At 43.1% G+C, this 17329-nt stretch overlaps 1 protein-coding gene across 3 annotated transcripts; it reads left to right on the forward strand.

Annotated features, from left to right (window-relative positions):
- Nucleotides 1-13349: 13349 nt before the first annotated feature.
- Nucleotides 13350-17282, forward strand: hapln2 (hyaluronan and proteoglycan link protein 2). 3 transcript variants are annotated; one of them, XM_079274890.1, is made up of 6 exons: nucleotides 13350-13488; nucleotides 13706-13810; nucleotides 14680-15036; nucleotides 15576-15692; nucleotides 15768-15950; nucleotides 16596-17282. In XM_079274890.1, exons 1-6 carry the CDS (start codon nucleotides 13455-13457, stop codon nucleotides 16871-16873), a joined length of 1074 nt encoding a protein of 357 aa, XP_079131016.1. In that variant the 5' UTR covers nucleotides 13350-13454; the 3' UTR covers nucleotides 16874-17282. The 3 variants fall into 3 exon arrangements, with proteins under 3 accessions (XP_079131016.1, XP_079131018.1, XP_079131017.1); XM_079274892.1 differs by lacking the exon at nucleotides 15576-15692; XM_079274891.1 differs by lacking the exon at nucleotides 13706-13810 and having other exon boundaries at nucleotides 13400-13488.
- The last annotated feature ends 47 nt before the right edge of the window (nucleotides 17283-17329 follow it).

Below are 17329 nucleotides of genomic sequence, written 5' to 3' on the forward strand. Positions count from 1 at the left end.
AGTATCGCTGGTCCGCTGTGTAAAAGGAAGGATAATGATCTGCTCTCTAGCTCTCCTTATTTGTCCCAAACTACCACACAGCCATTACCGTTTAATTGGCACGGACAGCCGGATGTGCTGCCAGTGTCCCCGTTGGCATTTTGGCCCAGATACACGCACCGATATCCAGGAGGACACCGTGCAATCAGAGCAGTGACTCCGGCTCTGCCGGGCGCAACTTGGTTCGATCTGTTGAAGCTCAACTTTTATTTTTTGCTGATTTTCGTTAAATTTGACAATTTTTGAGGCCAAGAATCTCCACAAAATGAGAGGGATTGATGTTTCCCTCAATTATTTCATGCCTGCAGGGTAAAAAAAAAATTCTTGACCCTCCTGAGTCCAGATTCACTTTCTGAATATTCCTGCTGACTTCCAATGCATGCATTTATGTCTTTGTTTAGCAACTTTTAAACTGTCCTTACCCCCTCATGCATGGTAACCCTCCTTAGTGTTGGACTTTTCATTTAAATAAGTATAAAACTACCAGGAACCCAGAATAAAGAGTAACACAAATGCATAAATCTTTAGTGATAATCACTCTTAACATTATTATAGAACAGTTCTGGATGGAAAATATTTTTTTGCAGTATGTACACACAAATGTAGAATGCAGACGAATGTCTTTTTTATATCCAAAGTGATTTTATAACAACTCATTTTGGAGTTTTTTCTAACCCTAACCCTAAATAACTGTAAATATTAATAATTCTTTTCAACATTAATGACGCTTTGTGGGTACCCCACATCAACACTTTCAGCTCAGATTGTCTCTTTAAATCTCTATTTGATTTATATATTTAGGTTACTACAAATAACATGTGTTCTCCTGTGAATTAGGATCATTTAGACCATCTTGGGACCCTAAAGCTCTCCATTAAATCTGTCCAGAAGATGTGTTAGTTGGGTCTCTTTAAAGGGACAGTTCCCGTATTTCACAAAAAAGTTTCGGGTTTTAAAAAGTCAGCAAACAGGACTTAGTGATTTGGGGTAAACTGACTGAAATAAAATGTAACATAAGACTTGAAACTGCACTTAAATGACATCACTGGAACCCGGGACAAAAATTCCCTCCAAACGTAATTGAGGATGTAGTTTAGTTGTAAGAGAATGTCATTTGAGAACCCGTATGCGGGATACATATTTTATCAGTTGACACAACATCCTCATCTCACAGGAACCGATAGGACAGACAATACGTTGACTATATGACCGCCGACACACAGCGGGTTTACACGCTGCCCTTCAGATAACCTGCAGATTGTCAACTCGTCTGTTTATTGTACCGTTGTTTTCGAGGCGTGCGGTGAGGGTGGAGGATGGAGGATGGCGGTTGCGTAAACACAGCACTGAAACATGAAAGTCAACGGCTGTTTCAGCTCCCGTGACAGCGAAGGTGTCGGGTTAAAGATTGTCTGAAGCCATTAAATCTAATGGACCTTAAACTCTCTGCTCTTGTTTTTCTAACCTCAGACACTGTTACCTTCTCTGTGGTTTGACATAGACAACTGAACTGTCGGTTCAACCAACCTCCAGTCTGTGGTCATTCCAGTATAATGACCCTTGTGCGTCAGGGGTTAAAGCAGAATGTATCATAACATCTGAAGAAATGGGCTCGGTTGGATAGTTGGGTGAGTAAAATGTTGGACTATGACACAAGCGACTGAGGGTCACATCCGGTCCTCTACAAACTGTCGACAGCGGTTGCTTTTGACCATGACCGTTATCTAACCTCCACCAAGTAGTTTAGTTGCCCAACCCCCTTCAGTGACTTTCACAAGGGAATCCCACCAACTACTACATATGAAACTAAGAGCGACGCAAACAGCTCCGAGACCTTTGCACAGTGATGCTTTGAGCTGAATGCTAACATTAGCATGCTAACAAGCAATGAGAATGCTGACATGCTAATGTTTAGCAGGTGTATGGTTAACCATGTTTTAGCGTAGTAGCCTGCTAACATATAGAAACACAAAGTGCAGCGATCCGCAACCACACCGCCAAACCCTCCACGGTCCCTTTGAAATTCACGTGTTTTGGAACGCTCAGGCAGCACCCTCTGGAGTGGGGGATCATTTGCTTGAGGGCACTTCGGCAGTTTGCACAACAAACAAGAGGCTGCTACTCACCTTCTGTAGATGCCGCAACCTGTTTATGTGGTTCAGTATAAGTTGTGTCTCTGTAGCAATGTCAGAACACATGTTAGCGCTTAGTGATTCCATTAGACCACTTTTAGATTTGACTACTTTCTCTCTTTTGTAGGATTGTTATTGCACTTTTATGCAATATCTACAAAAATGAATTATTAAATACGTCATCCACTTTATCAGACTGTAAAAATGTTTGTTATAATTATATTTTGTGAATGATTGAAATAATTATGTGCATTTTTCATTGATCGCCTTATTGATCCCCAGTAATGTCTTTCTATTTCAACTACTGATTTTGAACTTTGCACTGGAAAGAAAACCACTGGCTGAAACATGAATACTGAAAACGATCAAATTTGAACATAAAATCTTGCACCAAATATTAGTTTGAGCCAGTCCTGATGTTTCTGTGTTTGTGAAGAGTTCAGTGAACAGCAAACAGAAAAAAGAGAAAAGTGAAAGAAAGTGGTTGTTTGCAAACATCAATTAAAGCTATTTTAGATATTTAAGATTATTAAATCATTATTTTGGTTTAAAAAACTGTGCTTTTGGATGATTATCACAGATTTTTAAAGATCGGGGTTATATGTTGTCTCCTAAACGTTTTTTCTGACGTTTAAAGTTGAAAATCAAACGCGAATTTGTACAACCGATAACATATTCACACTACACTGCTATGTAGTCATTTTAGGCGTCATGCCAAAGATTAGGGTTAAAAAACAACAGAAAAACAGCTTGAAACTGTGTGTGCAGTAAGAGTCGATGGATATAAAATGTGTTCTATGAAAGCAGTAATGAGCATCTAATCAACGCCTTGTGTTTTCCCTCCAGCCTTCTTTTTCTACACCATCAATCCATATAAATCAGGACATTAACGCTCAATGGAGCTGCCTCTATGGGACGGCAGCGGACTGGAAGACATCTCTATGAAATGTTCGCTCAGAAAGAATGGGACGAGTCCAATTAGGGGAAAGCAGAGGAGCTCAGCAGCCTGTCTTCACACAGAATAACGACGAGTTAGCAATAACCATCCTGAAAGTGTAAATGAGTCGGAGTGGCATGCGAGCGTGGCATACTTACAGATTTCTAAACATCACTGAGGGAGCATGTAAGAGAGGACAGCAGTTCAGTGTTAGCGAGGCTGGTTCAGCATTATATGAACGACACAAACATGAAAGAATCGCATGATGAGGATTTTAGTCAGCGTCTTTTCTTTGATGAACAATCGTTTGTAAAACAAAGGAGAGATTGATAGATTGGCGTTGGACTCATCTGTGTAATGTCACAAACAACATCTGCAACATGTTTGTCATATTAGAGCATCCACTCACATCAAGTCTGCAATGTTACTGTACGAGTCATCTTCAAACTGATACTCTTGAGAAACCTTTCATCTCAAGGACATTACTTAAATTCGGACACAGACTGGGAACCAAAAGCATCCTGAGCCTCACTGCGACCTCTGACCCTGAACCTCCACACATCCACGGGACACTCACTTGGGTAACGGTAGTAGAACTCGTTGTCATAATCAGACTGGTTCGAGTTGTGCCATTCCTTGGCGTCTGTGTCGTGGTCATACTGCACCAGAACACCGAAGAGGATGATGAGGATGATCTGCAGGATGAAGCAGACGATCGGCAGCTTCAGCCGCATGTTGGTCGCCGCGTCTGTCATGTTTTTCTCCAACTGAGGGGATGAGAGGGGGCTTTAAAGATCCAGCACAAAAAAGTTTTGTCTCTCTCACACACACGCCGGAGAGTCCTCGGTGCAGAGCCAGGAGGCTGGTGTGTGTGTGTGTGTGTGTGTGTGTGTGTGTGTGTGAGGGTGAAAGAAGAAGAAGAAGAAGAAGCTCACACACAGACACCAGAGCTGGTTTTACGTGTGTTTTACTGGGTCACACCTATCGGATCTGCCTCCCACATGAATAATGCAGGCTCACTTTAAGCCCCGCCCCTTTGCTACTGTACTTTTTAAGGTGGACTTTAGAAATCAGAAATAACTAATAATTCATAACTATGTGATAGCAACTCTCTAGTGATAATATGTGTTGGAGCTTTCACTACTTTGAGGTCGACTAGTCGTGCATAATTTGAGTTTAGCATCAGATGTGAGCCACTTTGATCTTCTCTGCACAGTTCCTCTCTTGAGCTCTGTTTGGCAGCAGTCATTCAGTCAATCAAACAGCATTGCACAGCTGCATCACATGTTTAAAAGTAAATGCAAAAGCATTGATGTGTCTGAGACGACACGGAAACTGCTGGTTCGCTAACACGCACAGATATCATAACAATCTGGGAAAAATAATTTTGTCTGCAGTTTTTGTTGGGAAAATCTTTTTTGAAAGATCGCACGGACACATTTTAAATGTTATGAAGGTAGATAACAAATTGTTTTACTTTAGTACAAAAAGAAACACGACAGAGTCAAAGTGCTGCCGCCATCTTTAGACTGAAGATGTGGGCTGCAGAAGCTCTTGCTTGTTATATTACTGCGCCCGTGTTGTAGAGATTCGAGGTCTCGCCATAGTTTCCCCGCGCGATTCACATAATCACACAGAATCAGACGGTGAATGTAGACCCTGCTGCAGTAACATTGGAGCTTTTTAAAAGGACTCTGGTGATCGGAAACACTTCTACTTTTGTCCAAAGGAGCCGCCAAAACCAACACCAAATGAAAGTTCCTCGTATAGTAACTCTTGTTTAACCTACAAAGTTAAACATTGATGAATTCATCATAGGAAACCACCACAGTTTAGAGCTTTTACTTTTCCTTCTCCGGTCACAACAGAGAAAGGAAGCGGGTGTGGCCTCTCATGGTTGTGAACACGGGATGATAGAGGCCGCTGTGATTAGACATGAAAGGAGGTTGGGGTTATGCTTCACTCCTCTTCTTCCTAGAGTTTGATGACAGACGTCGTTCACAAACGTATCGCCGTCCTCCATCAGCGGGGACGGAGCCTTTTTTCTTCAGAAAGGTCACGGACCTGGTAGCAATTTTGTTATGATTTTGGGGAATTTAAACCTTCAACACTTGAGGCGTCAGAGAGAAGACATCAACTCTGTGACAGAAAAGTGCTCAGCATCCTGTCTGACCGGCCACCTGTCAACAAGTCAGTCGGACTTCCAACTGTAGCCTTTGTGTCCAGCTATTGACTCAACCTGCCTCATTATGATACCTGACAAACTCTGAGCGTATATGTTGTTATTAAGGGATGAATCTTTATGTCCTGAATGAACCTGAGTTTATCGGAATGAGTAAGTTGTGTAGCCTGTCCTCTTGGTGCTCCAAATCAACTTTATTGTACATTAATTATGGCGTAACGTTGACTTATGATGTAAAAAATAAAGTATTACGACCTCATCTTCGTTTGAAATAATGAAATCACAGATTACACAGCTGTGCTCTTGGCTTGGAGCAGAAGCGTGTCTGCACATCCCACACTGTGCAGAGACTGAATCATGCAGCTGCAGTCTTTGGAGGAAAACCCGTTAGATTGTGGAACAATCGATAACTTACAGGAACATAAACATAAAGCCAGAGAGAAGCGACAAGTCTCATCTGGTCTTGTCTCCCGAGCGTCTCTCGTTCCTCATCACTTCATCTCAACGGTTACAGGTTTCACCTGAAGTCAACGAGCCGACCTGAGGTTCACACGCTGAGCCACTCAGCCTATCACTGCTGCTCAACTCACACCTCAGGTCACGTGCATGTGCGGCCTCGCAGGGAAAAAGCTGAGGGGCAACGCATCAAGACAATGACCTCTGACCTCTCAGTCCATCGTGTATCAGTGCGGCGATAGTGAGTGGAGACAAATTATACCCGAACCGAATACAGAAAGATAAAAACATTGAGATGGGAAACCATACGGAGACACATATGCTGGCTCCTTTTTCTCCTGCAGCTTCATAAGAAATGTTTAGAAAGGACCACATGACTCTTGCCAAGAGGAGTATCGTGCTAGTAAAAACACAACGCGTCCCTGTCATTGAGATATTCACGTCAGATGGTAGATAGCACTTAACAATTCCTCAAATGCTTTAAATTGCACCGTAAGTGCTGCAACACTGTCACTCCTGTGTCTCGTGTTGGTGGTCGGTCAGTTCCACGAAGCGGAATTTCTTTGTAGATTCAAATCTATTTCACCAAGAAAATATTTTCTCATAATTCTGTCCTTTGTAGTTTGCAAAACGTGGAACTTTATTTTTTGTTAAAGCTGGAGAGAAATCATTCAGATGTTGTGTCCGATGTGATATTTTGCTTTACTTTCAACAAAAGCAGAAAGTATGTAAACGTAGAGGATGCACGAGTGTAAAGATCCGACTAATAAGATAACAGTGTTGCACACAATGGGCAAAGTTAAACCAAAGCTGAAATAAATCCACATATCTGTCAAATATCGAAACAAAACTGCATTCAATTCAAATTGAATTGTCCGCGTCCAACAACTTCCACTGTTTCTTTTTTTACCGGATGAAGCAGCGAACTGACGGCATCACTGACACAACGTCCAATATCACAGCTGTATGAAAATAGTTAGGGAACAGGGACAAATGTAGACTGATTATCCAGTGATGTAATACAATATAGTTGATTCGACATTCACAGGCGCTTCAAGACCGAAACACGGCTTCTATGCAGATTATTTCTTGCCACACCACATTTTTGCATCACACTGTTGAGAAACGGCTGCAAGGCAGTTTAATGAAGCTCCACCTCCTGAAGCGAACATCAAAGTGCTTCTTGCACAGACTGTAAGAAGTGGACGTCGTCATCGAGACGTTTGTGGACTGACGTTTCGAGGCATCGAGGTCGGCGGTTTTGCTGTCGCCATCTTGGATTACAGCCGTCGCCATGTTGGATTTTTTGCAACCAGTGAACAGGAAGTGACCATATTAGGACTGAGGAGGAGTGACGTAGAGACGTTGTTTACGTCTGTTAGAGACCTGTCAATCACTGTGTAGCCCCGCCCTAAAGCATCCCCTGCTTTATGGTCTGTGTGACTCTAAATGGACCATAATGTACTAAATGAACATCATGCTGTATTGAAGAAGACTTGAAACTAGAGATTGAGACATAAACTCATGTTTACAATGTTTACTGAGGGAATAAATCAAGAGAGAAGTAGAGTCATTTTCTCATAGACTTCTATACAACCAGAGGAGTCGCCCCCTGAGAATGCAGCTTTTCACAATAAAAATAACGATATAATGTATGTAATATAATAACCTCATCAGTATTTTTCATTTTGATACATATAACATACACATGATTCAGTCTAAGTCTTTTAGACTTTTACCCAAAACAGAGTATTTACTTCAGAGAAAAACCTGAATTGTCTTCCATGACTTTAAGTCAACAGAACAGTTGGTGAAGTTGTCACTAAAACAATAAAACTCTCATGGAGAATATAACTGTCGGTTGTGTCACCTGATCCTCATCGGGCACTCCAGAAGTGCGTGCCACGTATAGAAGTCTCTTTCTCTTCGCTGTGGAAGCGGAGGCCTCTTGTCGCTCCATCAGTGCAGCAGGCTGGCTCCTGGGCCCCTCCGATAACACAATCGTCCAATCGGAGGCGGGAGGGCCTCAGTAGTAACAGCATGGAGGCTCCAAGAGGCCTGGCACCAGATGAAACGAGATAAACGCAGGTCCACACCTGCCTGTTACGTAACACAGAGATAACATACAGTAGTAGCTGGACAGGTATTTCACACTGAACTTGCTAATGCACAGTAGAGCCATTCTACTGCACCGTGGGGGCTTCACACTCAGTTCAGATTGTGTTTGTGTGCAAAAGTATATCATGTAATACAGAAGTTCAGGATACGTAACAAATATCTGAAAATGAAGTTTCTCATTAAAACCAGAAAGTGTTTTTTTCTGTATTTGTGTCATGGTGGCAGCAATACACTGCCGTACAAACCTGTTTCAGTTCACCATTTTTCAGCAACTAGCACATTTACACATATATGTCTTTCACTATTTCATTATGTTTTACACAATTATTAGACTATTACAAATAGGTGATATTCCTCTGGTAACGTTTATGGGATGAATGGCATTTCTGCATTAATATGTACATAATTTATCAGATTTTGTTCCTCCAGGAGGATGTAAAAAGTATCCTAGTAAATTGAGGAGGATTGTAGATACTACACGCACACACACACACACACAGTTTCAGTATTGTTTTGAGGTTTTGTGCCGTTAGCTGCAGAGAAAACCACCCGTAGGAGCTCGAGGCCGAACGCAGGGAGGGAATGTAGATGCATGTCTCTCCCGTCTCTGCTCTCTGATCTATATCTTCTATATCTACCTGTGTGACGATCACACGGGGCGTCAACGTGTTACAAAAACAGCTCAACTGGTAAGTGATCGGTAGAAGAGATTCAGGTTCATCAGCAAACCGCTCAAAGGGACAAAAGGTCAAATGTTCGCTCTCCTGTTTTTGTCGCTCGACGTTTGTTTGTGTACAGATGTTTTTGTCAAAAAGATTTTCATGAATTAATTTACATGAATGATTGTGGTTTTTCACCAAAACTAGGTCAGTATTTTAGACTGAAAAATTATTAAAATGCTGTTAAAGTGAGCAGTTTTCTTTAAATGAAGCATTGATGAACTGGCAGAGTATCTGAGCCAATCAGTGAAGAGCCTGCATGCCTTCACGGAAACGATGATGGCGAGAGTCACGTGAGGATGTTACGTAAAGTCTGCTGTGGGTAATCGCTCTTTATTTACGGTAATTACATTGTTACGTTACTATTTAAACATTGAATATTCTATTTTTGTCTCAGAATCGTTGACTTCCAACGTATCTTGTGGTTTGCAGAAAAGTACAATGCCAACATTTTTTTGTGACGACAAAGTTGTTCTATAATGTGAAATGTTTTTTCCCTGTTGTAAGGAGGAGGACACATAATAATGCTGCCTGGATAGAGTCATCTGGCAAAGCTTTTTACACTCAACAAAGTGCTACTTTCTCATTTTGCACAGAATTCATCATGGCACCACATTCACATTTATTAATTTGGCGTTTGTCGAACAAATTAGGTGCAATCCACAGACGATCGAGAAAGCGCCACGTGGTTGACTTGCCCAGCGTTCGTAGCGTGACAGGACTCCTGAATGCAGCTGGGGAAAGAAGAGTGAACGGGTTTTCTGGAAATGCTGTTTGCATTTCCTAGAAACACAAAGACTCGTACCATACCGCACCCTGGGACCACTTTCATTGCAATCACACAACATAATCTCATGCGTGTGTCTGAGGAAAGGAATGCAAAACATTGTTTGCTGCACAACAAAGGGTCAAAGGTGAAATCCAGTTCCATTTAGACTCCCTAACCGAACACTTGTGAGGTATGCACAGACAACAAAGAGGGACCCGCATTCACCTGCATGAATAGCAGGGTGGGGGATACAGGTAACCCCTCGTCAGACAGCTGTCAGGAACCTTTAAGTTTATAAACTGTGTGGAGGGCAAAGCTGTCACTACGTTTAAAGACTGTCGCTCTCAGCGAGGGCTTCAGGAGCAGGAGCATCTGTGGGAATGTTAAAAATGTTCCGGGGTAGCGTGTCTGCACATGGGGCGACACGGGGAACCTTTCACAGTTGTAGAAATGTTGTCAGAAAGTACATATTTTAAACCCACGAGGCCTTCCTGACCCCGCCCGTTCGTCACGCCTTTTTGGCAGCAGAGTCACGCTTTGGCACACCACGCAAACCGATACGACATCAGAGCTGCAGGCCGGCCCGACCTGCTCCCATATCAGCCTCGCTCATCTGTCTCACCTGGACGGGAGGGGACGTTCAGTCATTCAGCACATCACAAAGAGACAAATGGCTCTGTATGGCAGCATAGATCTGCTGAAAGGAAGAGCAGCTTGCGCTTTCACGAGGTTTCTGTTGGGTTAATTAAGAACCTAAACAGGATGAACACCAATAATCATGAACAAATAACTCGCAGTGATTCCCAGCTTCAGGAGTGTAATCTAAAACTAAGCACGAATCCATCATTCAAATAAAGATGAAGTGTCGGGGATCGCTGCAGAGAGTTCACCTGCAGGCTGACCTCGTTACTGAGAGTCTTCAAGAGCTGCAGAGGAGACAGGAAGCAGGAAGGAGATGAAATCAATGAACGAAGAAGCTCAGAAATGACTCAATCTTTCAAATCTCTCACGTTAGGACTCAAACTAACTTCAGTTTATTGTAAAAGAAGACAATAAACACTACGCATTATGAAATCTGCGTTACATCTTTGTCTTCCTTGCACGAAGACGTGGCGTTGTCCTCATGGTTGACCTCTGACCTCACTCGTAAAGGTTCCAGTCAGGATGAAATGTGAAACCACAGTGGTGTTAAACTGGACACAGTTCAAACTAAGGAGCCGTTAGAAGGCGAGCGCCACGGTGTTCATACAGTCTGCAGGCAGCAGAGGGCGAAGTGTGTGCCGCTCACTCACCACTATGTGAGCAGCTGTTCCAGAGAGAGGAGATGAAATTAATCACAACACTGAAAGTATGTTTTTTATTTTGGTAATAGGGGAGGCACCCACAACTTGGGTCAGTCTGTCTGAGGTAGCTGTGCAATGCTGTACAGTAATGTAATAACAATAATAATGTAATGTACACTACAGTGTATGTTTTGATTATCTCCACTACAGACAACGTGATTGGTTGATGACTTTATTTGCGGTGCTAAAGTTCCGAAAAATCAACCTTGTTGTGAAAATAAATTACGCCTCAATTCTTTACTACTTCAGTACTTGCAGTGCATGTCATTTTGACTTGTGGGTCAAATTGGTGACTGTATTTATTAATTTACAGGTGTTTTTCTTAATGAGACCCATTTGATGTCGAAGTATTAAAGAAATGTTCTTCATATTATGCTAGACTTTCTCTATTTGCATGTGATTTGTTGCAGTGCATTTGCGGTCCTTCCAGCCGTACAAAAGTATTTGCAGACGGACGGACGGTGGTAGTGCTGCAGAGGCAGTTGGCCATTTTCACCTAGAGGTGTTTGGCTGAATACTAATTGGAGGGCAAGAAAGAGTCCCATTGATGACGGAGCACAATGGATAGGCAACACAAGCGGGAAAAACAGAGGAATCCCATTATTTAATCTTTTTTCAGCATTGGACGGTGTTTGTGTGACCGCCGCCTGCTGTCACTGCGTGGAGACCGTGACCCTCACAAAGCCGCCCTTGTGTCCCAGTGGGGGGGAGCCACGGCGGCAGAGGAAACTACAGCCGACCCAGCTTCCTCTCCCACTGCCCCCAGAGCTCTGTGGGCAACAACAAAGATGGCTGAATGCACACTATAGTCCTCGTTGGCAACAGCCTTCTGGGAAAGGTTCGAAAACACAGGCAGGTTTGTTGTCCGCCGGGCTCAGTGACGGCTCATCACCGAACACGCTGCGTGCTACAATATGCTGTTTGACAGCCGATCAAGTAGCCAGCATGTGCATTTCACATTTTTATTAGTTAGGATATTTACATGTATTCCATATTCATCCCTCTTGTTACAGGAAATGAAAAGTTAGATTCTGTTACGAAAATAATGATTTGTGTTAAACCGTTGCGAAATACCGAGTGGTTGTATTTCCCTGCAAATTTTAAGATTTTCTATTTTTTAATTATGTCTTATACTATTGCACTGTTTATTGTCATGCACCAATCTACAGCCAAATTCTTGTGTGTGCAAACGTACTTGGCAATGAACTGTTTCTGATTCTTATTCTGAAGGTTTAGGACTGTTTTTAGGTGATCTGAACTGTTTCTTCAGGGTTCAAACTAAATCATTGTCTAACCTCCCCAATTTTGAAAAGATGGTGGCACCAACACAGTTAATGAGCAAGCTAATGCTGCGTTTCAGACAAAGTTGGCAGTGGGAATTTCCCAGTTCAAATTTCCAACTTCCGACCTCCAAGCGCTCGGTGCTCGCTGCCAAACGTAAACAAAAACAAGAAATGAAGTGACCATATTTGGACTGCTTTATGGTCTATTTGACTCTAAATGGACCATAATGTACTAAATGAACATCATGCTGTATTGAAGAAGACTTGAAACTAGAGATTGAGACATAAACTCATGTTTACAATGTTTACTGAGGGAATAAATCAAGAGAGAAGTAGAGTCATTTTCTATAGACTTCTTTACAACCAGAGGAGTCGCCCCCTGGTGGACACTAGAGAGAATGCAGCTTTTCAGAGGTTGTCGCCTGGTAGCAACATAGCTTGCTTGCACGCTAGCTAGTTAGCATGCTTGCTATCAGAGAGACAATGAAATAACTTTAAATTAAATGGACCCGTCACTTTTTGCAGAATTATCAATCCCACTGCATTTCTTGGCAAGACCCGCCCTGTGTAGCTGGTTGAGGCGGAGACGATTGCTTGAGTATGGCATCAACCTCGAGTAAGTTATGGTCACAAAAATCCATCGGTCAGAGCTTAGGACCTGAACAAATCAGGTCAGGGTACCTCGGCGACCCTAGCCAACCCTAGCGCTTGAATGCTATGCAGGACGGGTCTGTCAAAAAAAAGCGGTAAGATTCTTAATAATGCATCACTTTGGTGTTTGTTTCTTTAATGCCATTTTTAAACAGCCAATTATTATCAGCAAATTGGTTGCTTTAGCCTAGCTTGCTAATGGTCAGTAATGAAGGAAATAAAGAAAAATATAAAGCTTCGGGTCTGAGGTTGGGTTTTGGGTCACAAATTTAGGGTACCAGTTGGATTCAGATCAGGTTCTTAAAGATGCAGGATTGGGTCTTCCTCTCGATCTTTGAGTACGTCCAAAAGTCCAACAAGCTTAGAATTGTAAAGCCATGGGTCGTACAGATTTTACAAAACAAGATGCCCGTTTCACATTTCAATATCAGTTGTGGAAAGTTGAAAGAGTGTGAAACTACTCAAACTTGAATTCCTTCAGATCTTTTTTTCATGTTGTTCTGCTTTGAATGAACAAAACAAAGAAGAAATCGGAGACAAAGACAGTCTGTCAGACCTTTATATGGTCGTCAACATCTGGAGCAGAGAGGACAACAATCCTGTTCACTCGTTGACGACAACAGACTGGACCATAAGACCAGAGGAGAGAGAGGGAGGGGTGAGAGAGTGACAGAGAGATGAACCGGTATGACAGCTGAACATTCAGGGCTTCGGACTCAAGAGCCAACAGGGATGAACACTTGATTCTAATCCCAGAAGTTATGAATTAATCGGGAACTTAAGACCCTTTGAAAACATCTTCATCATGTGGGACAATGCAGGAGGATGATCGGACATCTGCATCTTCACAACTTCACAGGTTCTGAACTATTTATTTTCCTGATTGTTGATATTAGAACAAAGCTAAAAACACAAGTTTGTACGCTGACATGGACTTTGTGATCCTAAGCAACTACAATTCTTTGATGTAATTGACTTCAATTTCTCAGGTGGAATGTGAGAACAAAGACATAGTGTGATTGGTTTGAATGCACCGAATAAGACTGAATCTGAAGCTTTTCTCTTATGAACTGCAGGAGCGGAAAGAGAGACTCCCTTCATCATGAACTTTGCTGTGATTCTTCTATTAACATCAAGCTGCTTCGCCTGGACTTCAGCTATCTATACCTCCAACAGAGAAGGTACAGAAAAGATGACGAATGAGGTTTTGGTAACCTCAAGAATTTAGTTTCTTTCTGAAACTGACAATATGACAAGCACACCCACTTAACGCCGTGATTGGCCAGGAGTGTGGAGGAGAAAACATAGGGTTTGAAAGGCTGCACTCCAACTAGTACTGGTGTGAGCCGGGTGGATGTGTTACAGCTTAGAAAATAAATGTGCTTAAACCCAAACGCTCAAGTCACAGGCAAGCAGAACAACACTGAAAAGATCCACACGAGACAATGTGGACATACTGGGGATGGGCAGGTGTATATACTGAGAGACTAATCAGGGTGATGGGGAGCAGGTGAGTGAGTGGGCGGAGCTGAGGGGAAAGGTTTTACTGCAGGGCATGAAGGGAGTGGCTAGATCTGTACTGACAGGGAGAGTTTAGTATGAATCAGAAGATTGTCAGTTCGATCCTCGGTCCAGTCCATGTCGGTGACAAATTGCTCTCGAAGGCTGTGTCTCCGGTGTATGAATGGGTGAGAATGAGTAGTCCTGATGGGCAGGTGAATATGGGCCCTGTAGCCATCAGTGTATGAATGGGTAAATGACATGTAGTGTAAAAGTGCTTCGAGTGGTCGGAAGATTCAAAAGAACAGCAAAGCGGTATACTAATAAAAGTCCATTTACCATCCATTTAAAGTTGTCACAATATGTTCATATTCTTTGTGTACAAGGCTCTTAATTCATACATGTATGGATCCATGCACTAGTGTTCATCACAAACACTGAATTCAAGACGAGGGAGCCGGAAGTGCAAACGTGCTGACTCATTTCTGGGTTGTCGGACTCATTCCTGCAGCACTCTATTGACACCTCCTGGATCCTGTTTCACATGCAGGACCCAGGAAGCTGAAGTACCTCCTTGAGCCGCTCATGTACGCCGATGTCGTCGCCCGAAGGGGAGAAAACGCCACCCTGCCGTGCATCCTGAGAATCAGACCGAGCCATTACAAAGTGAAATGGACAAAGCTGGAGCCGGAACACGTGGGTCAGGAGAACATTATCATGATATCAAATGTGCACGCCTTCAAGCCATACGGCCATCTTGGCCCGCGGGCTTCCCTCCCGAAGGCTCACACCATGGACGCCTCCCTGCGGCTCCGTGGTCTCGAGCTGGAAGATGGCGGCATGTATCGCTGCGAGCTCGTCAATGGCATCGAGGATGAGAGTGTTGTCATTACGTTGAGGATTGAAGGTAAGTCACAATGTTCCTGCCCAGTATCATGGCAGTTCATCAATTAGACACGAAATGCAATGTATTGATTTTGTGTACATGGACACGAATTGTTAGTTGTTTTCAGTGTTGCTTCGGATGGAAATAATGCCAATGGAAAATCAATTAGGAGCCTTTTTGGTGGTGGAGACACCGATTAAATGCATCCATGTGACAAAGCAACAGTCACAGCAAACAGGACATTCATCCAGAAGACCGTTGGTCGACACCGCATTGAGGTTTTGTGGTAGTGGTTAAGTTGCATAAACCTAACTGTTGGTGGTTTAGTTGCCTGAACCTAACTGTTGGTGGTTTAGTTGCCTGAACCTAACTGTTGGTGGTTTAGTTGCCTAAACCTAACTGTTGGTGGTTTAGTTCCCTAAACCTAACTATTTTCTGTGGTGAATTGAAGTAAAAAGGAGCCCAGTGTCTTCTCAAAATGTTAAACTTACCGGTTGAATGTAGGTATTTGAAATACACAGGATGCAGTACAAGTGTAAAAACATAAACTCTTCCATCAGGTGTGGTGTTCCCATATCAGAGTAACGGTGGCCGCTACAGATTCACTTTCCATGAGGCGAAGGAGGTTTGTGCTCAGCAAGATGGCACTTTGGCCTCATACAACCAGCTGTACAGAGGTACTGTGCAACCAATAATGTGTTTTAATGCCGGTATATCAGTTCTCTTAAAACCAGCATGTCTCCTCGTTGCAGCGTGGACACAGGGTCTGGACTGGTATAACGCCGGCTGGCTCCACGATGGGACCGTTCATTACCCCATTGTTAATCCTCGGCCTGCCTGTGGAGGAGAACTGCTCCCTGGCATTCGCAGTTACGGGCCAAAAGATAAGAACCACGATCGGTTTGACGCTTTCTGCTTCACCTCCCAGACGTCTGGTAAGCTCGGAGCAGTCTCATTTTCCTGACTGGAAGCTGGAAGCAGATTGGAGGCAGGATCTGAATCGGAAAAATTATAGTAATAATGCAATAATGCAAAAGAATGCATCTATCCATCTTCTTCTGCTTATTAGGGGCCAGCTCGGAGTGTTAGCAGGCTCAGGGAGATGCTACCACTCCCCAGCAATGTTTCCATCAAACATTCATGATAGAAATAACTGTAAAATTGTTATCTTAAAGTTACTGTGAGGAACTTTTACCTGGTTGTGAACCAGTCTCAGTTTAGTCCTGGTCCTCTATATGACCTACATCAGTAAACCAGACCATCAGAGAGAAGATGGTCTATTTCTATAGAGTTATTGTTAATGCTTTTAATCGGTGCAACCACGGAGGGCCAGGCAGGACAGGGTTTGGTGGACAGGTAGAGGATCAAAGGGGTCTGGGGAAGTGGCTGAAAGGAGGGCGACGTGATGAAAATGTGAATTAGAGGGAAAATACATGAAGACTTCCACTGCAATCAGAAAAATGTGACAAATTAGTTAAAAAAATAAAGCACTTGTCCCATTTTAAACAAAACCATGTTTGCATTAAATCATAACCAGCCAGTGGACTGAACTTCTGTGGATGTGTCTCGTCCTCTCACAGGCTCCGTCTTCTACGTATCAGGGTCTTTCTCCTTCGAACAGGCAGGACACGCGTGTCAACGTCAGGGCGGCGAGTCGGCGTTGGTCGGCCATCTTTACTCCGCCTGGCATTTCCAAAACTACGACCAGTGCGACGGCGGCTGGCTGAGCGACGGTAGCGTACGGTTTCCGATCAGCAACCCTAGGGAGCACTGCGGGGGCATCCCCGAAGCAGGGGTGCGCTCATTTGGATTCCCCAACAAGACGATGCATCTGTACGGCGCCTATTGCTATAAGTAGCCCCCAAATAAAGCAGAAATACACTTCTTACATCCGTGAGTCCATTTCAGATGAAGACAAATCTACCTTGAACTGAGGTACAAAGATACGTTTACATTTTTTCCAGGGTGCTTGAAGTAAAATTTGGTTGTCAAAATAAACATTTAAGAACTAATTGGCTGGTAAATACAGGAAACAGTCTTTTATTTTGGAAGCCACAAACCACTTTGACTAATAGTAGAACTGGCAGAATGAAAGTAAATGGCATGAAACATGTTACACAATCATCACTCTTGCACTAATAACGTGTTGACATTTCTGCATCGACTAACTACAGTTCAGTTAGAGATGTTTGGTTAATTCTGGGTCGATCACCTGCCAGCGTGTCCATTTAACACGAGACCCACTACTTCCTGCCAACTCGTTCAAAGACGCTAAAACTCTGTAAATAACTTAACTTTGTGGATGTACTGGTTT

The sequence above is a fragment of the Melanostigma gelatinosum genome, assembly GCF_949748355.1.
Source record: "Melanostigma gelatinosum genome assembly, chromosome: 9".
NCBI lineage: Eukaryota > Metazoa > Chordata > Actinopteri > Perciformes > Zoarcidae > Melanostigma > Melanostigma gelatinosum.